The 19,758-nt window shown below is 43.6% G+C and overlaps 1 protein-coding gene across 13 annotated transcripts in view; it reads left to right on the forward strand.

Moving 5' to 3' along the window:
* The window catches only part of CALD1 (caldesmon 1), a 655,703-nt gene that overhangs the window by 556,426 nt on the left and 79,519 nt on the right, over nucleotides 1–19,758 (forward strand). For all 13 annotated transcript variants that reach the window (XM_078674011.1, XM_078674008.1, XM_078673998.1 and 10 more), the window contains one exon: nucleotides 5,655–5,792. In XM_078674011.1, the coding sequence (XP_078530137.1) occupies nucleotides 5,655–5,792 (138 nt within the window). The remainder of the gene's footprint in view (nucleotides 1–5,654; nucleotides 5,793–19,758) is intronic.

Below are 19,758 nucleotides of genomic sequence, written 5' to 3' on the forward strand. Positions count from 1 at the left end.
AAATTGAGTCCCAAAAAGAAAATTCCTTTGCACATGCAGAGCTAAACAATAATGCTCAAGTCCTTCAAATAATTCGATTCGTTATTGCAGCATGACAGATGAAGTTCTCTGATAAAACTGGGAAACGGACTTTCTAGAAGTAAAGAAACTGAGCATTGGTCATGCTGAAGCTTTTATTTATTAAGTTCTGTCAATATTTCTTAAGAGTTGGCCACAATGACCGCCATTCTACCTCTTGGTTATGACACGATTGTTCTTGGAAATGTTATTTTAAAGATGTCAGTATGACGTTGCTAACACGTCTGTGGATAAACAGTCGTGTTTTTCAGTTGTACAGCTTTAGCTAAAGTGGTCTTTCTTACTATTTATTGTGAAAAATCTTCATTTAACTTAAAATTCAGTGAACTAAACGCCTGGAATTCGTTACGGTAATTAACGAACTGTTCTTTCTAAGCACTTTATTTCCTATCTACTAATAACATCTCTGTTTCAATCCCCTTGTGGAAAAAAAGCATATGGCTATATATCAAATTAGAAGAGCACAGCATTTCAAGTTTTTCCTCTGCTGAAACTTTTTTTACTCTCATCCATCCTGTTCTCCAGTGGCTGGTCATGTCTTCCTCCTGCTGGAGAAATATATCACCTTTAGGCTCTCAAAATTTGTATATTCTCCTCTCATTAAGCTGAGGACAGATTTGATGTTTTCTTCATGCTGCCAAAGCTAATACAACTACCCTCACCTGGACTGGCCCTTTTTTGCTTGTTTGATATCTGTATTCCCTGAAAGCCTTATCAGCCTCTCTAGTTATCGCCACTAAAAACTCACATCACATGTTGGATGCCGAAGAGGCCTCCTCTAGATTTGAGGATCCTGGGTCCTCTACTGACACAGCATCTGATTCTTCCTTACTTGCTGCCAGAAAATGCCTCTTTTTCAATCAATCAATCAATCAAAAACATTTATAGAGCGCGCTACTCACCCGTGATGGTCTCAAGGCACTGAAGGAGGGGAGGGGGGGGAGGGGTGTGCAGCTACTGCTCAAAAAGCCAGGTCTTGAGGCGTTTCCTGAAGGTGAGATGGTCCTGGGTCGTTCGTAGGTGTGCGGGGAGGGAGTTCCATGTTTTGGAAGCCAGGTAGGAGAATGATCTTCCTCCGGTGGTGGTTCTGCGAATCCATGGTACGGTGGCGAGGGCGAGGCTGGCGGAGTGGAGTTGGCGGGTGGGAGTGTAGAACGAGAGGCAGTTGTTGAGGTATTCGGGGCCCATGTCGTGGAGCGCTTTGTGTGCGTGGGTGAGGAGCCTGAACGTGATCCTCTTGTTGACGGGGAGCCAATGCAGGTTTCTCAGGTGGGCAGATATGTGGCTGTGGCGAGGGATGTCGAGGATGAGTCGTGTGGAGGCGTTCTGTATGCGTTGTAGTCGTTTCTGAAGTTTGGCGGTGGTTCCTGCGTATAGGGCATTTCCGTAGTCCAGTCGGTTGGTGACGAGGGCCTGGGTGACGGTCTTTCTGGTTTCGGTGGGGATCCACCTGAAGATTTTTCAGAGCATGCGCAGGGTGTTGAAGCAGGAGGACGAGATGGCGTTGACTTGCTTGGTCATTGTGAGGGAGGAGTCCAGGATAAATCCCAGGTTGCGTGCGTGGTCCGAGGGAGTCGGCACGGAGCCCAGTGCTGTGGGCCACCAGGAGTCGTCCCAGGCGGATGGGGATTGTCCAAGGATGAGGACCTCCGTCTTGTCTGAGTTCAGTTTCAGGCGACTGTGCTTCATCAATTCTGCGACGTCTTTCATTCCTTCCTAAAGTTGGTTTTGGCGGTGGCTGGGTCTTTGGTGAGGAAGAGTATCAGCTGGGTGTCATCGGTGTAGGAGATGATGTTGATGTTGTGTTTGCGTGCGATGGCGGCGAGGGGGCTCATGTAGATATTGAAGAGGGTTGGGCTGAGCGAGGAGCCTTGGGGTACGCCGCAGATGATCTCGGTGGCCTCTGAGTGGAAGGGAGGGAGGCGGACTCTCTAGGTTCTGTCGGAGAGGAACGAGGTTATCTAGTCTAGGGACTTTCCTTGGATCCCGGTGTTGGAGAGGCGGGTTATAGGGTGCGATGGCATATGGTGTCGAAGGCTGCAGAGAGGTCCAGGAGGATTCGGGCGGTTGTTTCTCCGTTGTCCATCAGGGTCTTGATGTCGTCGGTGGCTGCGATGAGGGCAGTCTCGGTGCTGTGGTTGGCTCGAAATCCGGACTGGGACCGGTCGAGTGAGTTGTTTGTCTCGAGGAAAGCAGTCAGCTGTTTGTTGACGGTCTTTTGGATGACTTTAGCCGGGAAGGGAAGAAGAGAGATGGGGCAGAAGTTCTTGAGGTCTTTGGGGTCCGCTGTGGGTTTCTTCAGAAGGGCGTTGATTTCTGCATGTTTCCAGCTCTCGGGGAAGGTGGCTGACGTGAACGAGATGTTTATGACGTTCCGGAGATGGGGTGCGATGATGGTGTTGGCTTTGTTGAAGATATGATGGGGGCATGGGTCAGAGGGGGAGCCGGAGGGGATGGAGTTCATGACGTTGGTGGTATCTTCAGTGCTGGTGGGGGTCCAGGCGCTGAGGGTGGTGGTGGGGGTCGCTGGTTCGGTGACTGGAGGCGGGGTCCGGGGTCCGAAGCTGTCGTGTATATCTGCGATCTTTCGGTGGAAGAACGAGGCGAGGGAGTTGCAGAGTTCTTGTGACGGTGTGATGTCGTTGTTGCTGGTGCTGGGGTTGGAGAGCTCTTTGACGATGTTGAAGAGTTCTTTGCTGTTATGGGTGTTGTTGTCTAGTCGCTCTTTGAATGATGTCCTTTTGGTGGTGCGGCTCAGCTGGTGGTGTTTGCAGGTGGCGTTCTTGAGGGCTGTCATGTTCTCTGTAGTTCGTTCGTGGCGCCAGGTTTTTTCGAGGGTTCGGCAGGATTTTTTGGGATTCTTTGAGGGCGAATTTGAACCATGAAGTTTTCCTGTTGCCGGTCATGCCTGAGGGGTTCTTCAGTGGTCGTCGGCGCAGTTGGTGATCCATTGTGCGAGGTTGTGGGCTGCGTCGTTGGTGTCATTGGTGTTGGCTGGCGGGTTCTGACTCAGCGATGAGAGGAGCTGGTCTGTGGTGATTTTGCTCCAGCATCTGCGGGGGATCTGTCCCGTGCGGCGGTGGGATGTATTCTTTTTGAACGTGAAGTGGATGCATCTGTGGTCGGTCCAATGTAGTCCCGTGGAGTGGCTGAAGGAAACGTGGTTGCTGTCAGAGAAGATGGGATTGAGCGTGTGGCCAGCGAGGTGGGTGGGGATGTTCACCAGTTGCTTGAGTCCGAGCTCGGCTAGGTTGTCGAGCAGGGTGGTGGTGTTGTTGTCGCTGTTTTTTCTCCAGGTGGAAGTTCAGGTCCCCTGGGAGGATGTATTCTGGTGAAGCTAGGGTGTGTGGGCTGATGAGGTCAGCGATGGTTTCGCTGAATTGTGTGCGTGGGCCCGGGGGTCTGTAGATGAGTGTTCCCCTAAGGGTGGTTTTGGGGTCGGTAAGAATCTGGAAGTGTAGGTGTTCGGCGACGGAGAGTGTGTCTTCAGTGACGGTCGTGATGTTAATTGTGTTCTTGTAGACGATGGCGATTCCTCCTCCGGTTTGGTTGACGCATTCCTTCCGGGTGATCTTGTAGCCGTCCGGGATGGCTATGGCGATGTCGGCGGCCGAGGAGGCGTTCATCCAGTTTTCTGTGAGGATGGTGACGTCTGGCGCTGTTGTGTCGAGGAGGTCCCACAGTTCGATGGCGTGCTTCTGGATGGAGCGGTTGTTGAGGAGGATGCACTTGAGGTGGTTGTTGTTGTTGCTAGATCTGGCGGGCGGGGGGCGGGTTCGGAGGCAGGTGAATTTGCAGGCTTGGCAGGTGAAAGGTCCGTGGGTGCGCCTCGGGGTGGCTCGGTAGCAGGCGGGAGTTCGTCCGGTGTTGAGTGCGTTGAGGGTGTCGGAGTCGTATCTCAGCCGGGTCGCCTGATTTCGGCGAGGGCCAGGGATTCTGGCGCTGGGCGCGGATGGGCGCAGACGGGCTTGCCTTAGGCGCGCCTTCGGTGCGCCCGCGGCGCGTCCGTTGCGCGGCCGTTGCGCGGCCGTTGCGCGGCCTCCATATGAGGGGCTGTGGGAGGGAGGAGCAGCTGGGAGGCAGGAGCGGGGTGGCGAATGGGAACGGCGGGGCCGCAGGGAGCAGCGGCGGGAAAAAGAAGCAGAGGGCGACAACGGGAACAGGACACCAGGGCAATGCACAGTAGAGGGGGCACAGAAGGCAAAAGGGGGAACCAGGGGGCGCAGAGGGCAGGCAGTAGATACAGGGGAAACAATTACATAGGCAGTATTAGAATGGGGAGTTACAAAAGGAAAAACAGCACGAAAACAGTTACATAGGCAGTATTAGAACGGGGACAAGACCTGAGGCACAGGGGACTCACACGGACCAGACGGCGGCGGAGCGAGGCGGCAGTAAGAGCGGGGCAGCAGCACAACACGAGGAGGACCGCGTGGTGGCTAGGGGGGGCGACCTACCTGGTGACCCCATTTTTTGGGACTGATGCTGCTGTACACTCGGACTCTGCTAACCAAGCCCTGGTGAAGGTACTCTGACCACTCAAAAATATGGAAATTGACTATACTCCTGATTGGCATATTTAACTTGCATATAAGTCCCTAATATATGGATCAAAAGTGTATCTAAGACCTGGAAGGTAAATTACACTATGGGACTGCAGCACATGTTGTACCACTGCAAAAGTGAGAATGCTAAACATGAACCCCCAGAAGCAGAGCGTTAATCACATGACTCAACCAAGTGCAGAAGAACGCAAAACAATTCACTTTCTTTGACTTGAGTTAGCGAGTGAGTCACATGATGGGAGTGCCTTGCTATTTATCCAAGCAACATTCAGAAATCCGAAAATAAGTTGTTACCGGTATGCACATCAAAACAGGGTATTTTGGCATATGCTGTCTGTTCATCTGAATTCTACTCTTGAATAGAGATACTATTGTATTTCAAAAGAGAATAGACAAATTAAGAATCAGTTAGGTTTGTAGATTAATCGAAGATTGACAACACAGATTTTCCCAAAAGACTCGAACAAATTTTAGCAGAATTTACAAAATCCATTGTTTTTTCTTATTTGTCAGAACTCCAGCATATAAGAGCAATACTTTAAGTTTGTGAAATGTATTGCCGTACATATTGATTATATTACACTGCTCTTTAACAACACCTATATTTTCATTTAAATAAATAGCTAATTATACGTAATTCTTGTCCCATGAGTTAATAGTAGCTCTATGCCATTGATTTTACATGTAAATATGTAAGAAATGTATTTGACTTCTTCTGTGGCAGTATGTGCAGTAACAGGACGTTTACTGGGTATTTTTTTTATTTATTTATGATCCAATGCAGATGTTATCTTACAATTTATAGCTGAATAGAAAGGTTAACTTGAGTTTTTTTGACATAAGCATCCCACAGAAAGAAATATTTAATCTTCCTCAATAAAACAAATAAAAGAATGATTCATTAAAGTGTTATTCTTTTATTGGTATGTTTTATGTTTAAATATTATTTTCCATCTGTATAGCCAATCTTGATTTAGTAAAATAATCAGACCATGCAATATTTTCTTTTAGGAAGAAAAGAAGCGATTGAAAGAAGAAATTGAGAAGAGGCGAGCTGAGGCTGCAGAAAAACGCCAAAAACTTCCAGAAGATGGGTTGCAAGAGGAAAAGAAACCATTTAAATGTGTTACTCCTAAAGGGTCTCTTAAGGTACACTCACTATGCAGCAATCATTCATCACAAAGCAATACATTTGAATCAATTATTTTAATTGGGCATTTTCCAGTGTTCATTTAAGGCAATGTGTTAAACAGATAAAAAAGTACTTAGGTGAAAAAAAGTAACTTTCTGCTTGACAAAAATATAAAGGTTATGAAAACAGCTTTTCACGTACTTTATCCGACTTCTCATGCTAGGTATGAAATCCCTTGTTTATGTGGAAAATTGTTGAACTGTCATGTGGATATCAGTGCCACAGATCAAAATATATTATTGATATTCTCAGAGACTTCTGTTCGGAGTCGTACTAGAGACCTTCCCCTTGCATAAAGGCTGTGTCGGAGGAACAGCCAGAAAATCACATTTGAAATAGAAGGGACACAAACCGGTTTTGAAGGCTTCAATAGCGGATCCACATCCTGTGTGTAAAGAATTACCATAAAAGTGGGACAAACATTCCACTTTGTTTTGGTTACAATTTCATTTTGACCAAGGAATGAAGTACTCCATACACCTGAATGTCTAATGTGTGACTTGGCCTAGGGTCTGATGACAGTTGCCCAGAGGTGAGGGGACTTCTCATAAAGTCTGCAAGTAGTTGGAGAGCCTTAGCACCCAGAAGCCTTCCTCATTGCTTGTAGAGGAAAAGAGGAAAAATAAACTGCCTGGGCATGCAGGAACAGAGACTATCCAAGAAGAGAAGGCTTGCATGTTTCTGGTATGTGAAACACTCAGATGTAGATAACTATTGGCAGCGACTGAAGCGGATTAACCCAAATTGTGAGGGGCTACCTTGTCTCCTGATGTAGCTCTTGCCTTGAGCTGTGTAAGAAGTTGTGCAAATTAATCATTGTTGTGCTGCTCAACATTTTTTGCCTCCAACTCTAAAGGCCTGGTGCTGCCAGTGCTCATCTGTCCCGGAGCCGCTGCATTGGCTTGGAGGCTGAAACTACCTAAGATGACTTGCATTGGGCTGGAGGTTGCATCAGCTGAAAACCAGCATCACCCTGCTTCGGCTCTAGAGGCTACATCTCTCTATGAGCCAGCCGAGCATGCTGTTTAACTCCAGTGGTCCAGGGAGACACAAGACCCTCATCTGCGGTCCTCCATCGCTGACGTCCCCAGCTGCAAAGTCGCCGATTGCGCCTACCTACATCCTTGAGTCACTTTGCTGTTTGAGACGTTAACAAAGGCTACATTCAGAACTGCACGTAATACTCCAAAGAGGACTCCTCAACAGCTGCAAACAGCACCTCACAGTTGAAGTCTTATTCCCTTAAACCATTTGTATTATTAGGTGGGGGGAGACCTTCTAAAGAAACAGCCATAGTCCTTGTCAGGGTGAACCATAAAAAGTCACTAAATTAACCTATGCTTAACTCTCTGGTAACTTGGCACAAAAGCAGTCAGGCTTAACTTAAAGGCAATGTGTACATTGATGCAGCACTCAAAAAACAATAATTTGAGAATATTGCACAATAAAAACCCCAGACTAATTTAGAAAAATAGAGTGAAATTATTTGACTCCAAAATGATTTAAAAAAATCAATCAGTGGAACCTGAGTTACGCAGTTTTTAAGTTTGTAGTGCAATCTAGCACCTAGATGAACAAGGCGGCACCTGGGGACATCTAGTCGTGCTAGAATGGGGCAAAGTCGAAAGTTATGGCTGACTGCAATAGACTGCAGTTTGGATACACGAGGTGGATTGGGTCTGGTCTCTGCTTACCTTCAGACTTGGAAGAAGTTTTGGAGAAAAGTTACAGAGAAGAAAAAGGTCTGCGGGGAAAGGTAGGCAGCAGTGTCTGAGGAGGAGGCGTAGTCGTCGGAGAGCTCCTGGATGAAGTCAAAGTGAATATTTCCACTTTCAGACTCAGGGCCTGATTTAAATTTTGGCGGTCCGACCACCAGTCTGTGACGACGGCTGTACCAAGAACTCCTCTGAGCCTACAACTGTCACCTGTCTTATTTAGATATTGTAGCTGTATACAGGAGACCACTAACATGGTGTGGTCTTTCCCCTGGCTCCCAGTACTCCGCTGCCAATTTAGATACTCCCAATGGGCTGGCAGTCTGTGAGCGGCATACCCCTGATGGAGTGAGGTTATGGGAGTGCACAGACATGGAGGCAGTATTTTAATGAAAAAGTAATTAAAATATATGTTGTGTTTGAGTCTATTAGTGCATGTATGTAATGTGTAGCGACCATATTTCTCACAATCGTCATTGCACACACACAACAAACACCTACCTTTGATTCCATCAAAATGGGATGTCAGTCTGTCAGGCTCAAGGTGCAGCAGGACAGTGAGGACCTAGTTGAAGGTGAGGAGGATGAAACTGCAGCTTGAACCCCCAAACAAGGTGAGTTTTCACCCTTTTTCTACCCATTTCACTGATCTGAAGTAGGAGAGACTTCCATCAGAATTCCCTGTGAAAGAGACCACATCCAAATCTGGAGGGCCGGAATCCTATCTGTACTCCTGCTGCCGCCTCCTGCAACCCCTCCTGCGGTAGGGGCAGAGAGCAAAGTCCTAATAGAGTCAGCGGGACCACATCTGTCTTTTCGCCCATTACCTGCCCACATCTAATCGGGCGGGTGGACTGCCAGGTAGGGGAGGGGGAAAACCGCCAAACTCCATCACAGTCCGTCAACATCTATATCAGGACCTGTGTTCTGTTTGGAAGGCGAAAATCTCGGACAAGGGATCTGGGATGCTGGAGACACTGAACAAGATTTGCTGCTGCTTCAGATAAGTGAAATATGATAGTATTTGTAAAGAGCACTGGAGAGGTACCCCGACGCTGGAGGCAGTTGTGAAAATTAAGCAAGCTTTTGCCCAGAGTCACATGGTGCTGAGCTAACCTGCTGCCATTGCCGGGGATCGAACCGTGAACCCTGTGGTCCAGAGTCAGGCACCCTGGCCGCTGCGCCACACCTCTTCTTCATAAGAATGTAGCGAGAGCTACCTCGAAGCCAGGCCGAACGGTGATGCACCTGGGGGTGGTCATTGAGCAGGTAAGTCCCAGTCTCCTCTTGGTTCTTAGAGCAACATTTGGCAGATCATTTTCTATGTCCTAAGTTTTGGATTTTGGCTGGTTGGGACCATTTAGCACCTCTTCCAAGGGTCCAACACTTAAGGGTGGGAGGCACCACTTGGAGGGTTAGGACTCACTTCAGGCTGGGTCAGGCTGCACTTTGAAAGTTCTTGGAGCTTTTTATGTCCCTTTAGCTCTGAACAGGCGGTTAACAAACTGGTCCTTGGAGTCCCTCTGGTGGTCCTGGAATCAGGCAGAAAATATCGAGCAGCAGAGCAGTCCTCTGTGAGCACAGGGCAGGGTTCAGCCAGCAGGGCAGTCTTTTTCGAGCAGTAGCGCAGTACACTGGAGAACACAGCAAGCCTCAGGCAGTGGCACAGTCCTCTGAGAGTCCTCCATAAGTCCAGAAGTGAACTGAAGAGTGGGATTGAGTGTCCTATATGTATACCTAGTTCAGTTTTGGAGTGGAAGAAACGTATCCAATTTGAAAAGGCTAGTGTGAAGTTTCTTATGTGTGTGCTGAAGCAGCTCCTTTGAAATGAAAGGGGGGTTGTGCACAGCTCTGCCCCTCCAACCCTACCCAGATGATCAAATGGTTAGGACAAGAAAATGCCAACTTTCTAAAAGTAGTATATTCAGAATTGTGAATTAAAATCTGAGTTTACCATCAAAGTGGATTTTAAATTGTGGTTCTTTAGACACAAACCATGATATTTCTACCTGTTCCGAAAAAAAGGTATCACTTATCAAATGCAATTAGGTAACTAAATTTTATTCCATGGGACTGGTAGCCGCACAGCAGTGAAAAACATTAGTACATACAGTTTAAATACAGAGCCCCCACCCTATGGGTGACTTATAAATGATTATTAAAAAAGGAAATTTAGGCTTGAAACAGGTTTATTTTGGCAGTTTTAAACTGCACATGGGCTGCAATGGTGGGGCCAATACATGTTTAAAGGGCTACTTAATAGGGTGGCACAACAGGTGCTACAGGCCACTAGTAGAATTTAATTCACCAGTACTCGGTGTATGGAATAGTTTACTGGGACATATACATAAATGAATTATGGCCCTTTAGCTCTGGTCAGCAGTGGTAAAGTGCACAGAGTACTAAGGCCAACACAAATGAATTCAGAAAAACAAGAGGGGTTGAAGGCAACAATATTGTGTGAAGAGCACCTGAAGGTAGATAGGCTTAACAGCTGTTAACAGAGATCCCTTGAGTCAGACACAAATCTTTGATGTAGCAGGCTGCAGACCATAAGACTTTACTAGATGACTCTCAACTTAGACACAAGTGTTTGCTGTACCTAGCTACAGTACCTCAAATTGGGATGTCCCTTGTGTTAGACACAACTCTCTTATAGGTTTCTGTCACTGCCCCATCTCAGGATACTGTGGCTTATTAACCCGTTCCATGCGTCGGACGGACCCTGTGTTCTTCGGCACAGTGGGCGTGTGCAGAAGACGGCTAGGGGCCATCCAAACCCCACCCAATCATTATTTTGACTGCACCGCGGCGGAATTCGTGCCGCTGTCAATGGATTAACAGATCAGATGTCCTTGAATGTCGTCTTTTATTTAAAAATTGTTGAGTAGGCAAATTGTAGAGAGGGCGGGGATACAATATATGATTTACATATTCACTTTAGCAAGTTTAATGGTTTTTACGTGTGTGTCTGTCTTAGATAAATATCCCAGTGTTGTGTTATAATATAAAAAATCATTAGTCAGTGCTTCTGCATTTTTTTTAAATGACTGTATTATTGACAGGTAATCCCAGTCACTATCTGTGTTCTTGAATGCGCAAGGCAGCAGTCACCAGTAAGGGAAGAGAGCAACGGAAAACTAGGATGGGAAGGTGCATAGGACTAGCCACAAGGGAGGAGTGGACAGTGATGAGGGGAGGGTGACCTCTGACTGGACTGAAACTGGTGGGGATGTGAGTGAGGGGCTGCAGTACCTTATGTCTTTACTACAGTATTATTGAGTCAAACACAAGTCTTTGCTGTAGTAGGCTTCAGTGCCAAAAAGCATTACAAGACGTTTGAGTCAGACTCCAATGCTTGATGTACCAGGCTTCAGTGCCTCCAGTGGTTAAGAGATGTTTTGTGAGTCTGACAGAAATTTCTCGTATGTTTGCACCACTCTTTCCTCCAACTCATGATTGTAGAGAATTATAGAGAGATCACATACCCTTGAATGTCTCCTTTTGTTGACCGTGGAAAGGAAGAATGGCAAAACAGACTTGACTAATTTTATTTGGGGGAAACAGATCATAGAGATGTGCATTTTCATTCAGATGTTTCCTCTTTTTCACTGGCTCTTGTAAATACAAAACAGTATGTTATTTTAAATGCTAAGAAACAGGGTTTCAGCTGTGTCCTTCAGTATAGAAAGCAACAGTCATCATTGTTGAAAAATAAAGAAACCGATGGCAGGACAACATTTCAGAAACTTGTCATGCCCATGATGTTCTATTGATGTATCCATCATGCTAAAGCATCACTCATGAAGTGTATGTAAGACATAAGTGGGTGCCAACGTGATCTGAATTGCTAAGTAAGGAGATCAGGTATAATCAATGTTTGACCTTCACTTTGCTGGAATAATTTCATAAGCTGTAAATTGAAAAAATCAAATAGAGGCAGTGGGATATTTTCACATCTGGGCTGAAACTGGACATAGATGTGGACACATTTATATTTCTTACTGAACCAAGGACCTACAATGTATTCAAATATCTATTTTATTTAGTAGATCTGTCACACGCACTAGAATCATTTTCACCCTCCCAACTTGCCAAAATCATCACAGGGATTTCAGTCAGGTCACAGGCCCTGAAACCCTTCCCTACCCTTCAAATTGTTGTGGTCTCATCCATTGATTCATTGCAACCTCCACCTAAAACAAGTGACTGCACCACCCTGGAGGCTCCATAGTTTTAGAGCTATTAGCATGACGTCACCGAATCAATGCTGACTTCCCTACCCATAAAGTTGCCACCATAAAGGAAATGATATTACCATAGCTTTCTATTCATAAATATTTTGCACATGGAACACATAGCACATTGTACCCTAAAACAAAATCTAAATTTTGCTAATGCACAACCACTTAGAAGTTTAAAATTGTGCCTACATTATATATTTTTGCTTTTAGATCATTCTTAACCCACTCTGACACAACAACAATGGTATCACAAACTCAACATACACGTTTGCTACCGCATTTAGGGCCTGATTCACAAAGAGCCTTCTTAGTCGTGGGGGAGGCTGTCAGTCGTGGCGGAATCTCCAGAGTTAAAATTCTCATTGCAGAGATTCCACCAGTAGTGCAGATCCTCGTTGTGAATCGGGCCCCCACACTTTAAGCACTATGTGTGAGATCGACACAAATACTATGATCCCCTAAGTGACGATTAAATGCACAGACAACATTGTTTTTGAATCCAAATTCACATGAAGGATTAGAAAAGCATGGATTTGCTCACATTAATGGATTTACCCATGTTTAGATTTCAAGATTGCGTGCAGAGCTTTCCATGTGAATTAATCTGCTCACAGTGTCAGGTCATCAATCTAGCAGAGGGAATGAGCAACCAAAAGCTTCCAGTTTTGTGGATATTCGTTACCTTTTGGCATGCACATTATAATCAGGGATTTACTCGTGTCAAAAGCAGAAACAAGTCTGTATCTTGTTGGGAATTGGAAGAAAGTATCCTAACATGTGTGCTTTGGCATTATTTTCCCAACAGCAATGCTGAAATTGTAGGCTTGCAGCATTTCTCGCAGTGTGAATGTTTATGTTAATATTCGAATCTGTGACATTCCCAGGCTCCTTAGTCTTTGAATTGCTTGTGAATTACAGAAAAAATGGAAATAAGTAAAATTGTAGGTGTAATCCTCCAAATGGAAAATTCTACTTTCCTGCTGGGGCTTTTGTGAATCAGTTCTTAACTTAGTATACTTCAACTTTGATTAAATACTTTGGATAGGAAACCCATGTTTTAGATGGTTTCTTAAGAAGTCAAAGTGACAGCTCCAGGTGACAGAGGTGTAATGTGTGCTAACTGTCTGGCTTTCACGATTATTCCACAGATCTACTTCGTAATTTTGTTTACTGTAGGTACTTCATTTGTTGGGTGTTTGCATGTTGTACTTATATGTGTGCCATCTTTGTTTTACTCGCTGCCTGTCCGTGTGACCCCTAATTAGAGCATGAGTCAATACATGTTATGCAGTGGTGTGTGTTGTTTTTAAGCTCGTGATGACTTTTGACATCAAGCACTGTAGCTCCAGTCAGCTCACATAAAATATATAATTGCTTTTTCAGTGGAAAATTTTAGTGCAAAAACAGTTATTCACATTGGAATGTTGAGAGCTCTATTAAAAACAATGGGGTTGCTTTGGGCTTATAATGGCTGGTACACAACTTCTGTTCCAACATTACAATGCTTGTCTTTATGTTTCTCTCTTTTTAATTTGGAAAATTCTAGCCTTAGTGGCTAGAATATTCTAATATCCTTATAGCCCTTCTCCCTCGGTGTATACCGGTTGTTAAAGACCCTCGGCTCGGGCCTATAACTCCGGTTTAGCACCTTTAACAGCTGGTATAGTCCTTGGCAGTGGCTATAAGGCCATATTCATGTGTTCAGATGAAATTATTGCGATGTTCTATTGTGAATTTATTGCGATGGCAGGATAATGTCTAATGGCCTTATACAGCAGTGGCTTCCTTCTGGTGATTTTACGAGATGTACTGATGGAACAGCCCATTCTCTGGCCATTAGCTGGAGCTTTCATATTGCGGTCTCAGTTTCTTTTCTTCTCTTTTATAGCAATGTGCACATCTGCTCCCATGAGACAGCTGTCAAAAATCTGGGCAGGTTAGCTTAAGTGGGTAAAACTCAAAAGTAAATAATTAAATTCTTCTGAAATGAGAATCAGATGTAGAAGAAAATCAAGTTACCTTGCAACTTGGCATGAGGCCATGTACTGACTGATGAGAGTTCTACCTTGACGAGGTTCAGCCACGCAAGAACCTGCAGAGTGCCCGAGTGGTCTATATTTGGTTCTTCTTACACCAAGAAGGGTGGAATGTTACAAAATTAAATTTACTTCACATGATTATAACTAGAGTGTAGTGCTTCCTACACTATAGCAAACTCCTTTGAGGTCCAGTAAATGTTAAATTAGAATGCAGCGCAAGATGATACAAAAGCTCAGATGTTATGTCCCACCGGTTTGGTCTTTGTTATAATGGCTCCACAGAGCAAGTTCCACCGGTTGTATATTTGTACCCAGCAGTGGTAAGGTGCACGTGTCTTGTAGGTTTACTAGTTGTTACCATGTGCTTGAGGGTGCAAGGTATTGCTGAAGATTTATACAAGTGGTGGACAATGGAAGAATACTTTGCTTCCTTCCCTGCCACATAGAAGTTGTAAAAGTGTACCTTCATAAAACGTGTTTTTTTGCTGTATTTTTCCAGATAGTTTTTGTAAATGAGAAAGTGCCTTGGCCTAAAATCACAACATACTGTCACCTAATGTTCGTTAGGAGATTGCCCAGTATACTATTTATATTATATAACAAAATAAAGATGACAATCTTGCTGACGAACCTGATTGAATAAGTACATCAAACTTCCCTCATATGCAAACTAAACATAGCTGTAATTGAAATAGCAGTGCAAGTTCTTGTAATGTTACATTCATACACATAATGCGCACAACAGATGCAATAACACTAAAAGCTTCACTCTCTTACACAAAATGGCATACAGCTCAGGAGTCAGCAGTGCAAGCTTCACTCATTCATATCATAAAGGTACAGCTAGGAAGTAGCAGTGCTAGTTTCTCTCTTTCACAGAAAAAAAGTACACAAGCAGTACCACAAGCTATCCTCTCACACCACAGGTGAACAATGACATTAGCAGTGCAATGTTTCCTTGCACACAGAACAGGTATAGTATCTCTAACACACAGAGAAGAGCATCCGCAGCATCACTGACAAGCATCCTGCACTACCACAAGCATCCTGTAGTATTCTTTATATTGAACAATATATTAGTTCTTGTCAGAATTATCAGTAATTTCTAGTTCAAAACACCGAAATCTGCAGAGGCGAGATAGAGCTGCCTCAAGCACAGGACACAAGTCCTGAAAAAGAAGTGGGGGACTAACCAAGTTAGGCAGCATGCAAGTGACATCATTGAGCATGACTTCACAGCGAGTGACCCAGTGTACAGAAGAAGGGACCCCCTGTGTAAAAATAATGATTTAAAGGGCAGGAAGAATACAACAAAGCAAAAAAACAACTCCTTGGCAACCAATTAAATAATATGTTATCAATATAAAGATATAGGCCAATAGAACAAAGAAATAGAAATATATATATCTCAATTAGAGTTTAAACTAACAGTATGCAATATCCACATAATGATAAGATGAACAAACAATACATGATATACGTAATCCCATATCATAATGTAAAAACATGAAATATATACAAGTAAAAACAGTAGCTTAAATCATCATTTCTAACTAATCACAACATGTTACAAACTTAGTGGCTTAGATCTTATTTCCTGATAATCATATTGCTTTCATTTTCTACGTGGATTTCGGCGAACAGACACGCCTTCTTCAGGAAGAGCAACAAATGAAGTGAAAGGAGAAACCTAACCTCTATGTTGGTATGTACATAGTATAAAAATAATACGTCAGTAAAAGAGCAATAAATGTGCGATAGGTTTCGGATTTTCCATCGCACATTCGCTGCATTGGTGTCCATTCTTCCCTGTATGGATTCATCATCTATCTTAACTAGTTTAGAGGCTGTAGGCATTGTACCTTGCATTGTACACTGGGTACGTTCGATATCACCATTTGTTGCAACCGATTTTACCAACCTTTTTGGGATCTGTATTCTAAAGAGCACCATGAGGATATTTCCCGAATGGTTTTACGATCCAATCTTTTCATAGAATGGTTTGCTCCATTTTGTGTTGGACTACAGTTGTAGACAGGTTTCGTCCTTTATCTCGTTCTTCATGATCACCACTATTCACGAAAGTGACATTCCGCCTCCTCAAAGCGTATTGGTTGATCTTTTACTGCCACATCATATTTATACTGTGCGCATACCAACATAGAGGTTACTACACTAACCTCTATGTTGGTATGTACTTTTTCTACACTGCACTGCTGTACAGCGAGGATTAGAACACAGATAGGCAAAGGGAATGCGGATACCTTTCGTGCTCACTTTCCATCCATCACCACTCCAAGTGTATGCTTTGCCGTGGGTGTGAGAAAGGAGCGAGGATTGGGGGAAAAGGGGATCTCCGCTCGAAGTAGTGGAGCCTGCACAACTGCAATAATGCATTGCACTGATGATGGGCATTACCTGATACCTATGGTAGACAATGCATGCAAAAATTACGCCATCATGCTTTGACAGTCCCTTTTTGTGAACTGCTTCTCTTGGGAGAAATAATGCTGTGGTTCAGCCAGCCTTAATGCTGCTGTTCACGCTAAATGGTGAATATAGAACATCTTAGCAAAAAGGATTACAACAAGATGGAGAATTTCCCTTTGCCTCCTGCCTTGTTATTTTTAATAACTGTTTAAACTGCCAGAACCCCTCTGTTGTCAGTGCTTCTTCTTAATGCTTGCTTTACGTGGAGTACACGAGGTCTCGCTGTACTGTAAGCTTGAAGTACAAATGGCAGAATCCACATGGTAGCAAAGCAAATGACTGCTCTGTACAAATCTGCTGGCTATTGCTATGGGCTGCATAAGGGCACACTTGGGTGCTTGCTGGACATTTTCTCTCAGTCCTAGGCCATATTCCTAAGGCCTTCCACTACATGAGGCTAATCTGCTCCCATTCAAGGTCTTTAGTGCTTGTGCTTTCTCTGTCAGAGACTAAATCTATCACCCCATGAGTTTCTGCCTCCAGAGCCATGTCCTTACATCATTGTCTCCAGCGCTGCCCGCCTCCAGGGAAGGTGCACTCCAGAGCTATAATCCAGCGTATTGATGTGAACTGGTAGGTCAACACCAACCCAATGTATACCTGCCTCCTATATCTAGACAAGAAGATAAAGGACCATCCAGGGAATTGTGTGGCTGCTGCCACAATGAGTGAGTCTTCTACAAGAAAGCACCATATTCCTTGGTGGCGAAGTCAGATCTATCCCAACCAATGTTCCCTCCCGCTGGCACAGTAGATGACGTGCACCCAATGTGAGGGATACAATCTGATACTTCCATTAAAAAGTGCATGGTTGGGTGCCCATCTATGTCCACTTTCCCCAAAGAGAGGAGAACACATTCTTTTCACCAAAGCTAATGGGCCTATTCTACCAGCACTTTTGTCCCTCAGTGACAATAACAGTTATGTGAGTTGTCCATAGTTTCCTCTGATTTTGTCATGCTGAATGTAGTCTTAGTATCATGCCTTTTACAAGCTACATGTCAGAAACTGTTAAATGAAAATGTGGTATTGTATCTCTGATTTAAAAACTGGAATTAGAATGTTCTCACTAGCCACCTCAATCAACATCAATATTAGTTTCTTATAATTTTATGTAAATATAAGGGGCTCAAATGCTTATATATTTTTGTTTCGAGATGTTTAAGAGTTCACACATTATTTTAATCCACCACATATCGAAAGGCAGCACCGTTGCCTACAAAAGGGCCCACAGAACTTAATGCTGAGGCTGAAGATTCAGTGTTGAATGTTTATTGGGGAGTTATTCTGGCTGTAGTTTTAGGTCTGCACAAGGGCAAACATGGCTGACTTTTTGTGGAGTGGTAACAGGGCCTTCAAAATGTGTAAAGTCTGTTGTGTATAACTCCACGGCGGTAACAGTGAAAGTCTTTTCAGGGCTCATAGTCACTTACTAAGTGAACTCCCGCCTTTAGAAATTCTGTATATAAACAGTGTTATATGCCTTTAAAAAGTGCAGTTTGATGGACAGCTTTTCCAGGATGAGTTCCATAATGGTATAAATGCTGGTATCAGCATTAAGGCACTCCCTTCAATTTGGAAGCCAAGTTCATTAGTGAGTAAAACTCTGCACAGTCATTTTCTTGTCATTATAAAGTTTAACATCATTTTCTTGTTTTAAAACCCTTTCACTGGTGGCTTCAGTCAGGTATATTGGTTGCTACACATCTTTGAAGGGAAAATATACATCAGTGGAAGCAATTTTGTAATAACTGGTTACCAGTTGTCTCCCTCCACTTCAAAGTCTAAGCTTTGGATGTCATTTGTGTTGCAATATTTACTTGAGAGTTCTTCTACTGTAGATATTAGGAACATTTGAGTCATGTTTAACGATGCTAAACGGTCTTAGTCCACTTAGAAACTACATATGTAAGAAACTGAGTTATTAAGTAGGGCTGGAGAGCAGAATGTGAACTTCTACAAAACTGGCAACCCTCTTCCCTGCTGATTAAAGCTTGAGTGGGGCCTCATGGTGTGTAAAGCTTTAGAGGAGCACCAAACTCTCATTAAAATTGATGTACAAAACACATAACTTTCCCAAACACGTTTAGACAGTAGAAAAAGTTAATAATTAAAAAACACTAGTGTGACAACAGTCTTTTTAGAGGATCAATAGTTATGAGATTATGACGGACATGGAAATGCTACTGAAGACTTGTCCTTCATCAAAGAACAAAAACACACCTCAAACTAGCATGGAGGTTTGAGCAAAAGTCAGTTACCTTCTTGGCTGGTGCACACTTGCTTATGTGCAATAGGACTGCAAACTCTGCCACCATATCCTGGTAATGAAGCTGCAAGTGTGGAAACTCTGCATGTTGGGAATTTCATGGATCCTAACAGATTCCATAACTTAGCCTCACAGAAATATGGGGAAAATGTGTGATTTAGCCAAACTTTGACCATTGCAGGACATTCTGGTTAAGAGATGGTAGTGCGATCTAGGTTAGTCCCACCTCCTTAGACTCCCCAGGTGTCTAGTTACCTATATTTGTTAGGTTGCCCTTGGTGGCAGGCCAAGCTCAGGCCCAAATACCACAAGCGTCTCCATCACCAGAAACGGCTAATTTTTAAGGTGAAACTTTAATGCCTCTTGGGTGTGTTTTGGGACCTGTTCTGTCACAGGCAACAGGCCCAGCCTCACAACCGGGGTACTGTTTTGTTGGAAGGAGTGTGGAAACACAGAATAAGTAGATTATTTGTTATCATCATCTAAATTTGTCTCTATTTTGTGACAGATGCTAGCCTGTAGTTAATCAGAATCATGATAACATGGGTATCCCCAAATTCCAAGTCATACTAATAACCACTAAACACAGTATCTTGGACACATTTAAAATACATAAGATTTCTTTAGACTTTTTAATTCGTTAGATTTTATCATGTGAGCTGCTGCATGGTCTAAACACAATAAAATGTCATGAGAAGCTGCAGCTCAGTTGTTTGTATTGTATGTTTTTTTACAACCAATGTAAACTTTATATCCCTGCAATCAGAAGGGTATGACGGATATACCAGCGTATTACTTTTGATAATCAGCCGAGAGGCAAACAATTGAAGATGAAAAAGTTTAAGTTGTCACCTATTTCCATTCTTATATATTTTTTACTTTGCGGTGATTTCATTGATTGGTTTATATTGGAAAACCATGTGTGAACTAAAAAATGACCCCCTTGCTGAATTCCGTACATTGTCTTATTTTCAGAAATGTATAGCTTTATGGGATCACCCTACTACAAGTAATTAAAAACCACAAATATGAAAAACCGACAAACTCTATTAAAACAAAAAAAATATGATTTTATTAACAACTCTACCTGTTCTTGAAAGCTGGATAGAGAGTGTGATCTTAGCTCAACAAACGTTTTGCTGTTAATTTTTAAGAAGATAAAGTAC

Source organism: Lissotriton helveticus, chromosome 1_1 (assembly GCF_964261635.1).
Source record: "Lissotriton helveticus chromosome 1_1, aLisHel1.1, whole genome shotgun sequence".
NCBI lineage: Eukaryota > Metazoa > Chordata > Amphibia > Caudata > Salamandridae > Lissotriton > Lissotriton helveticus.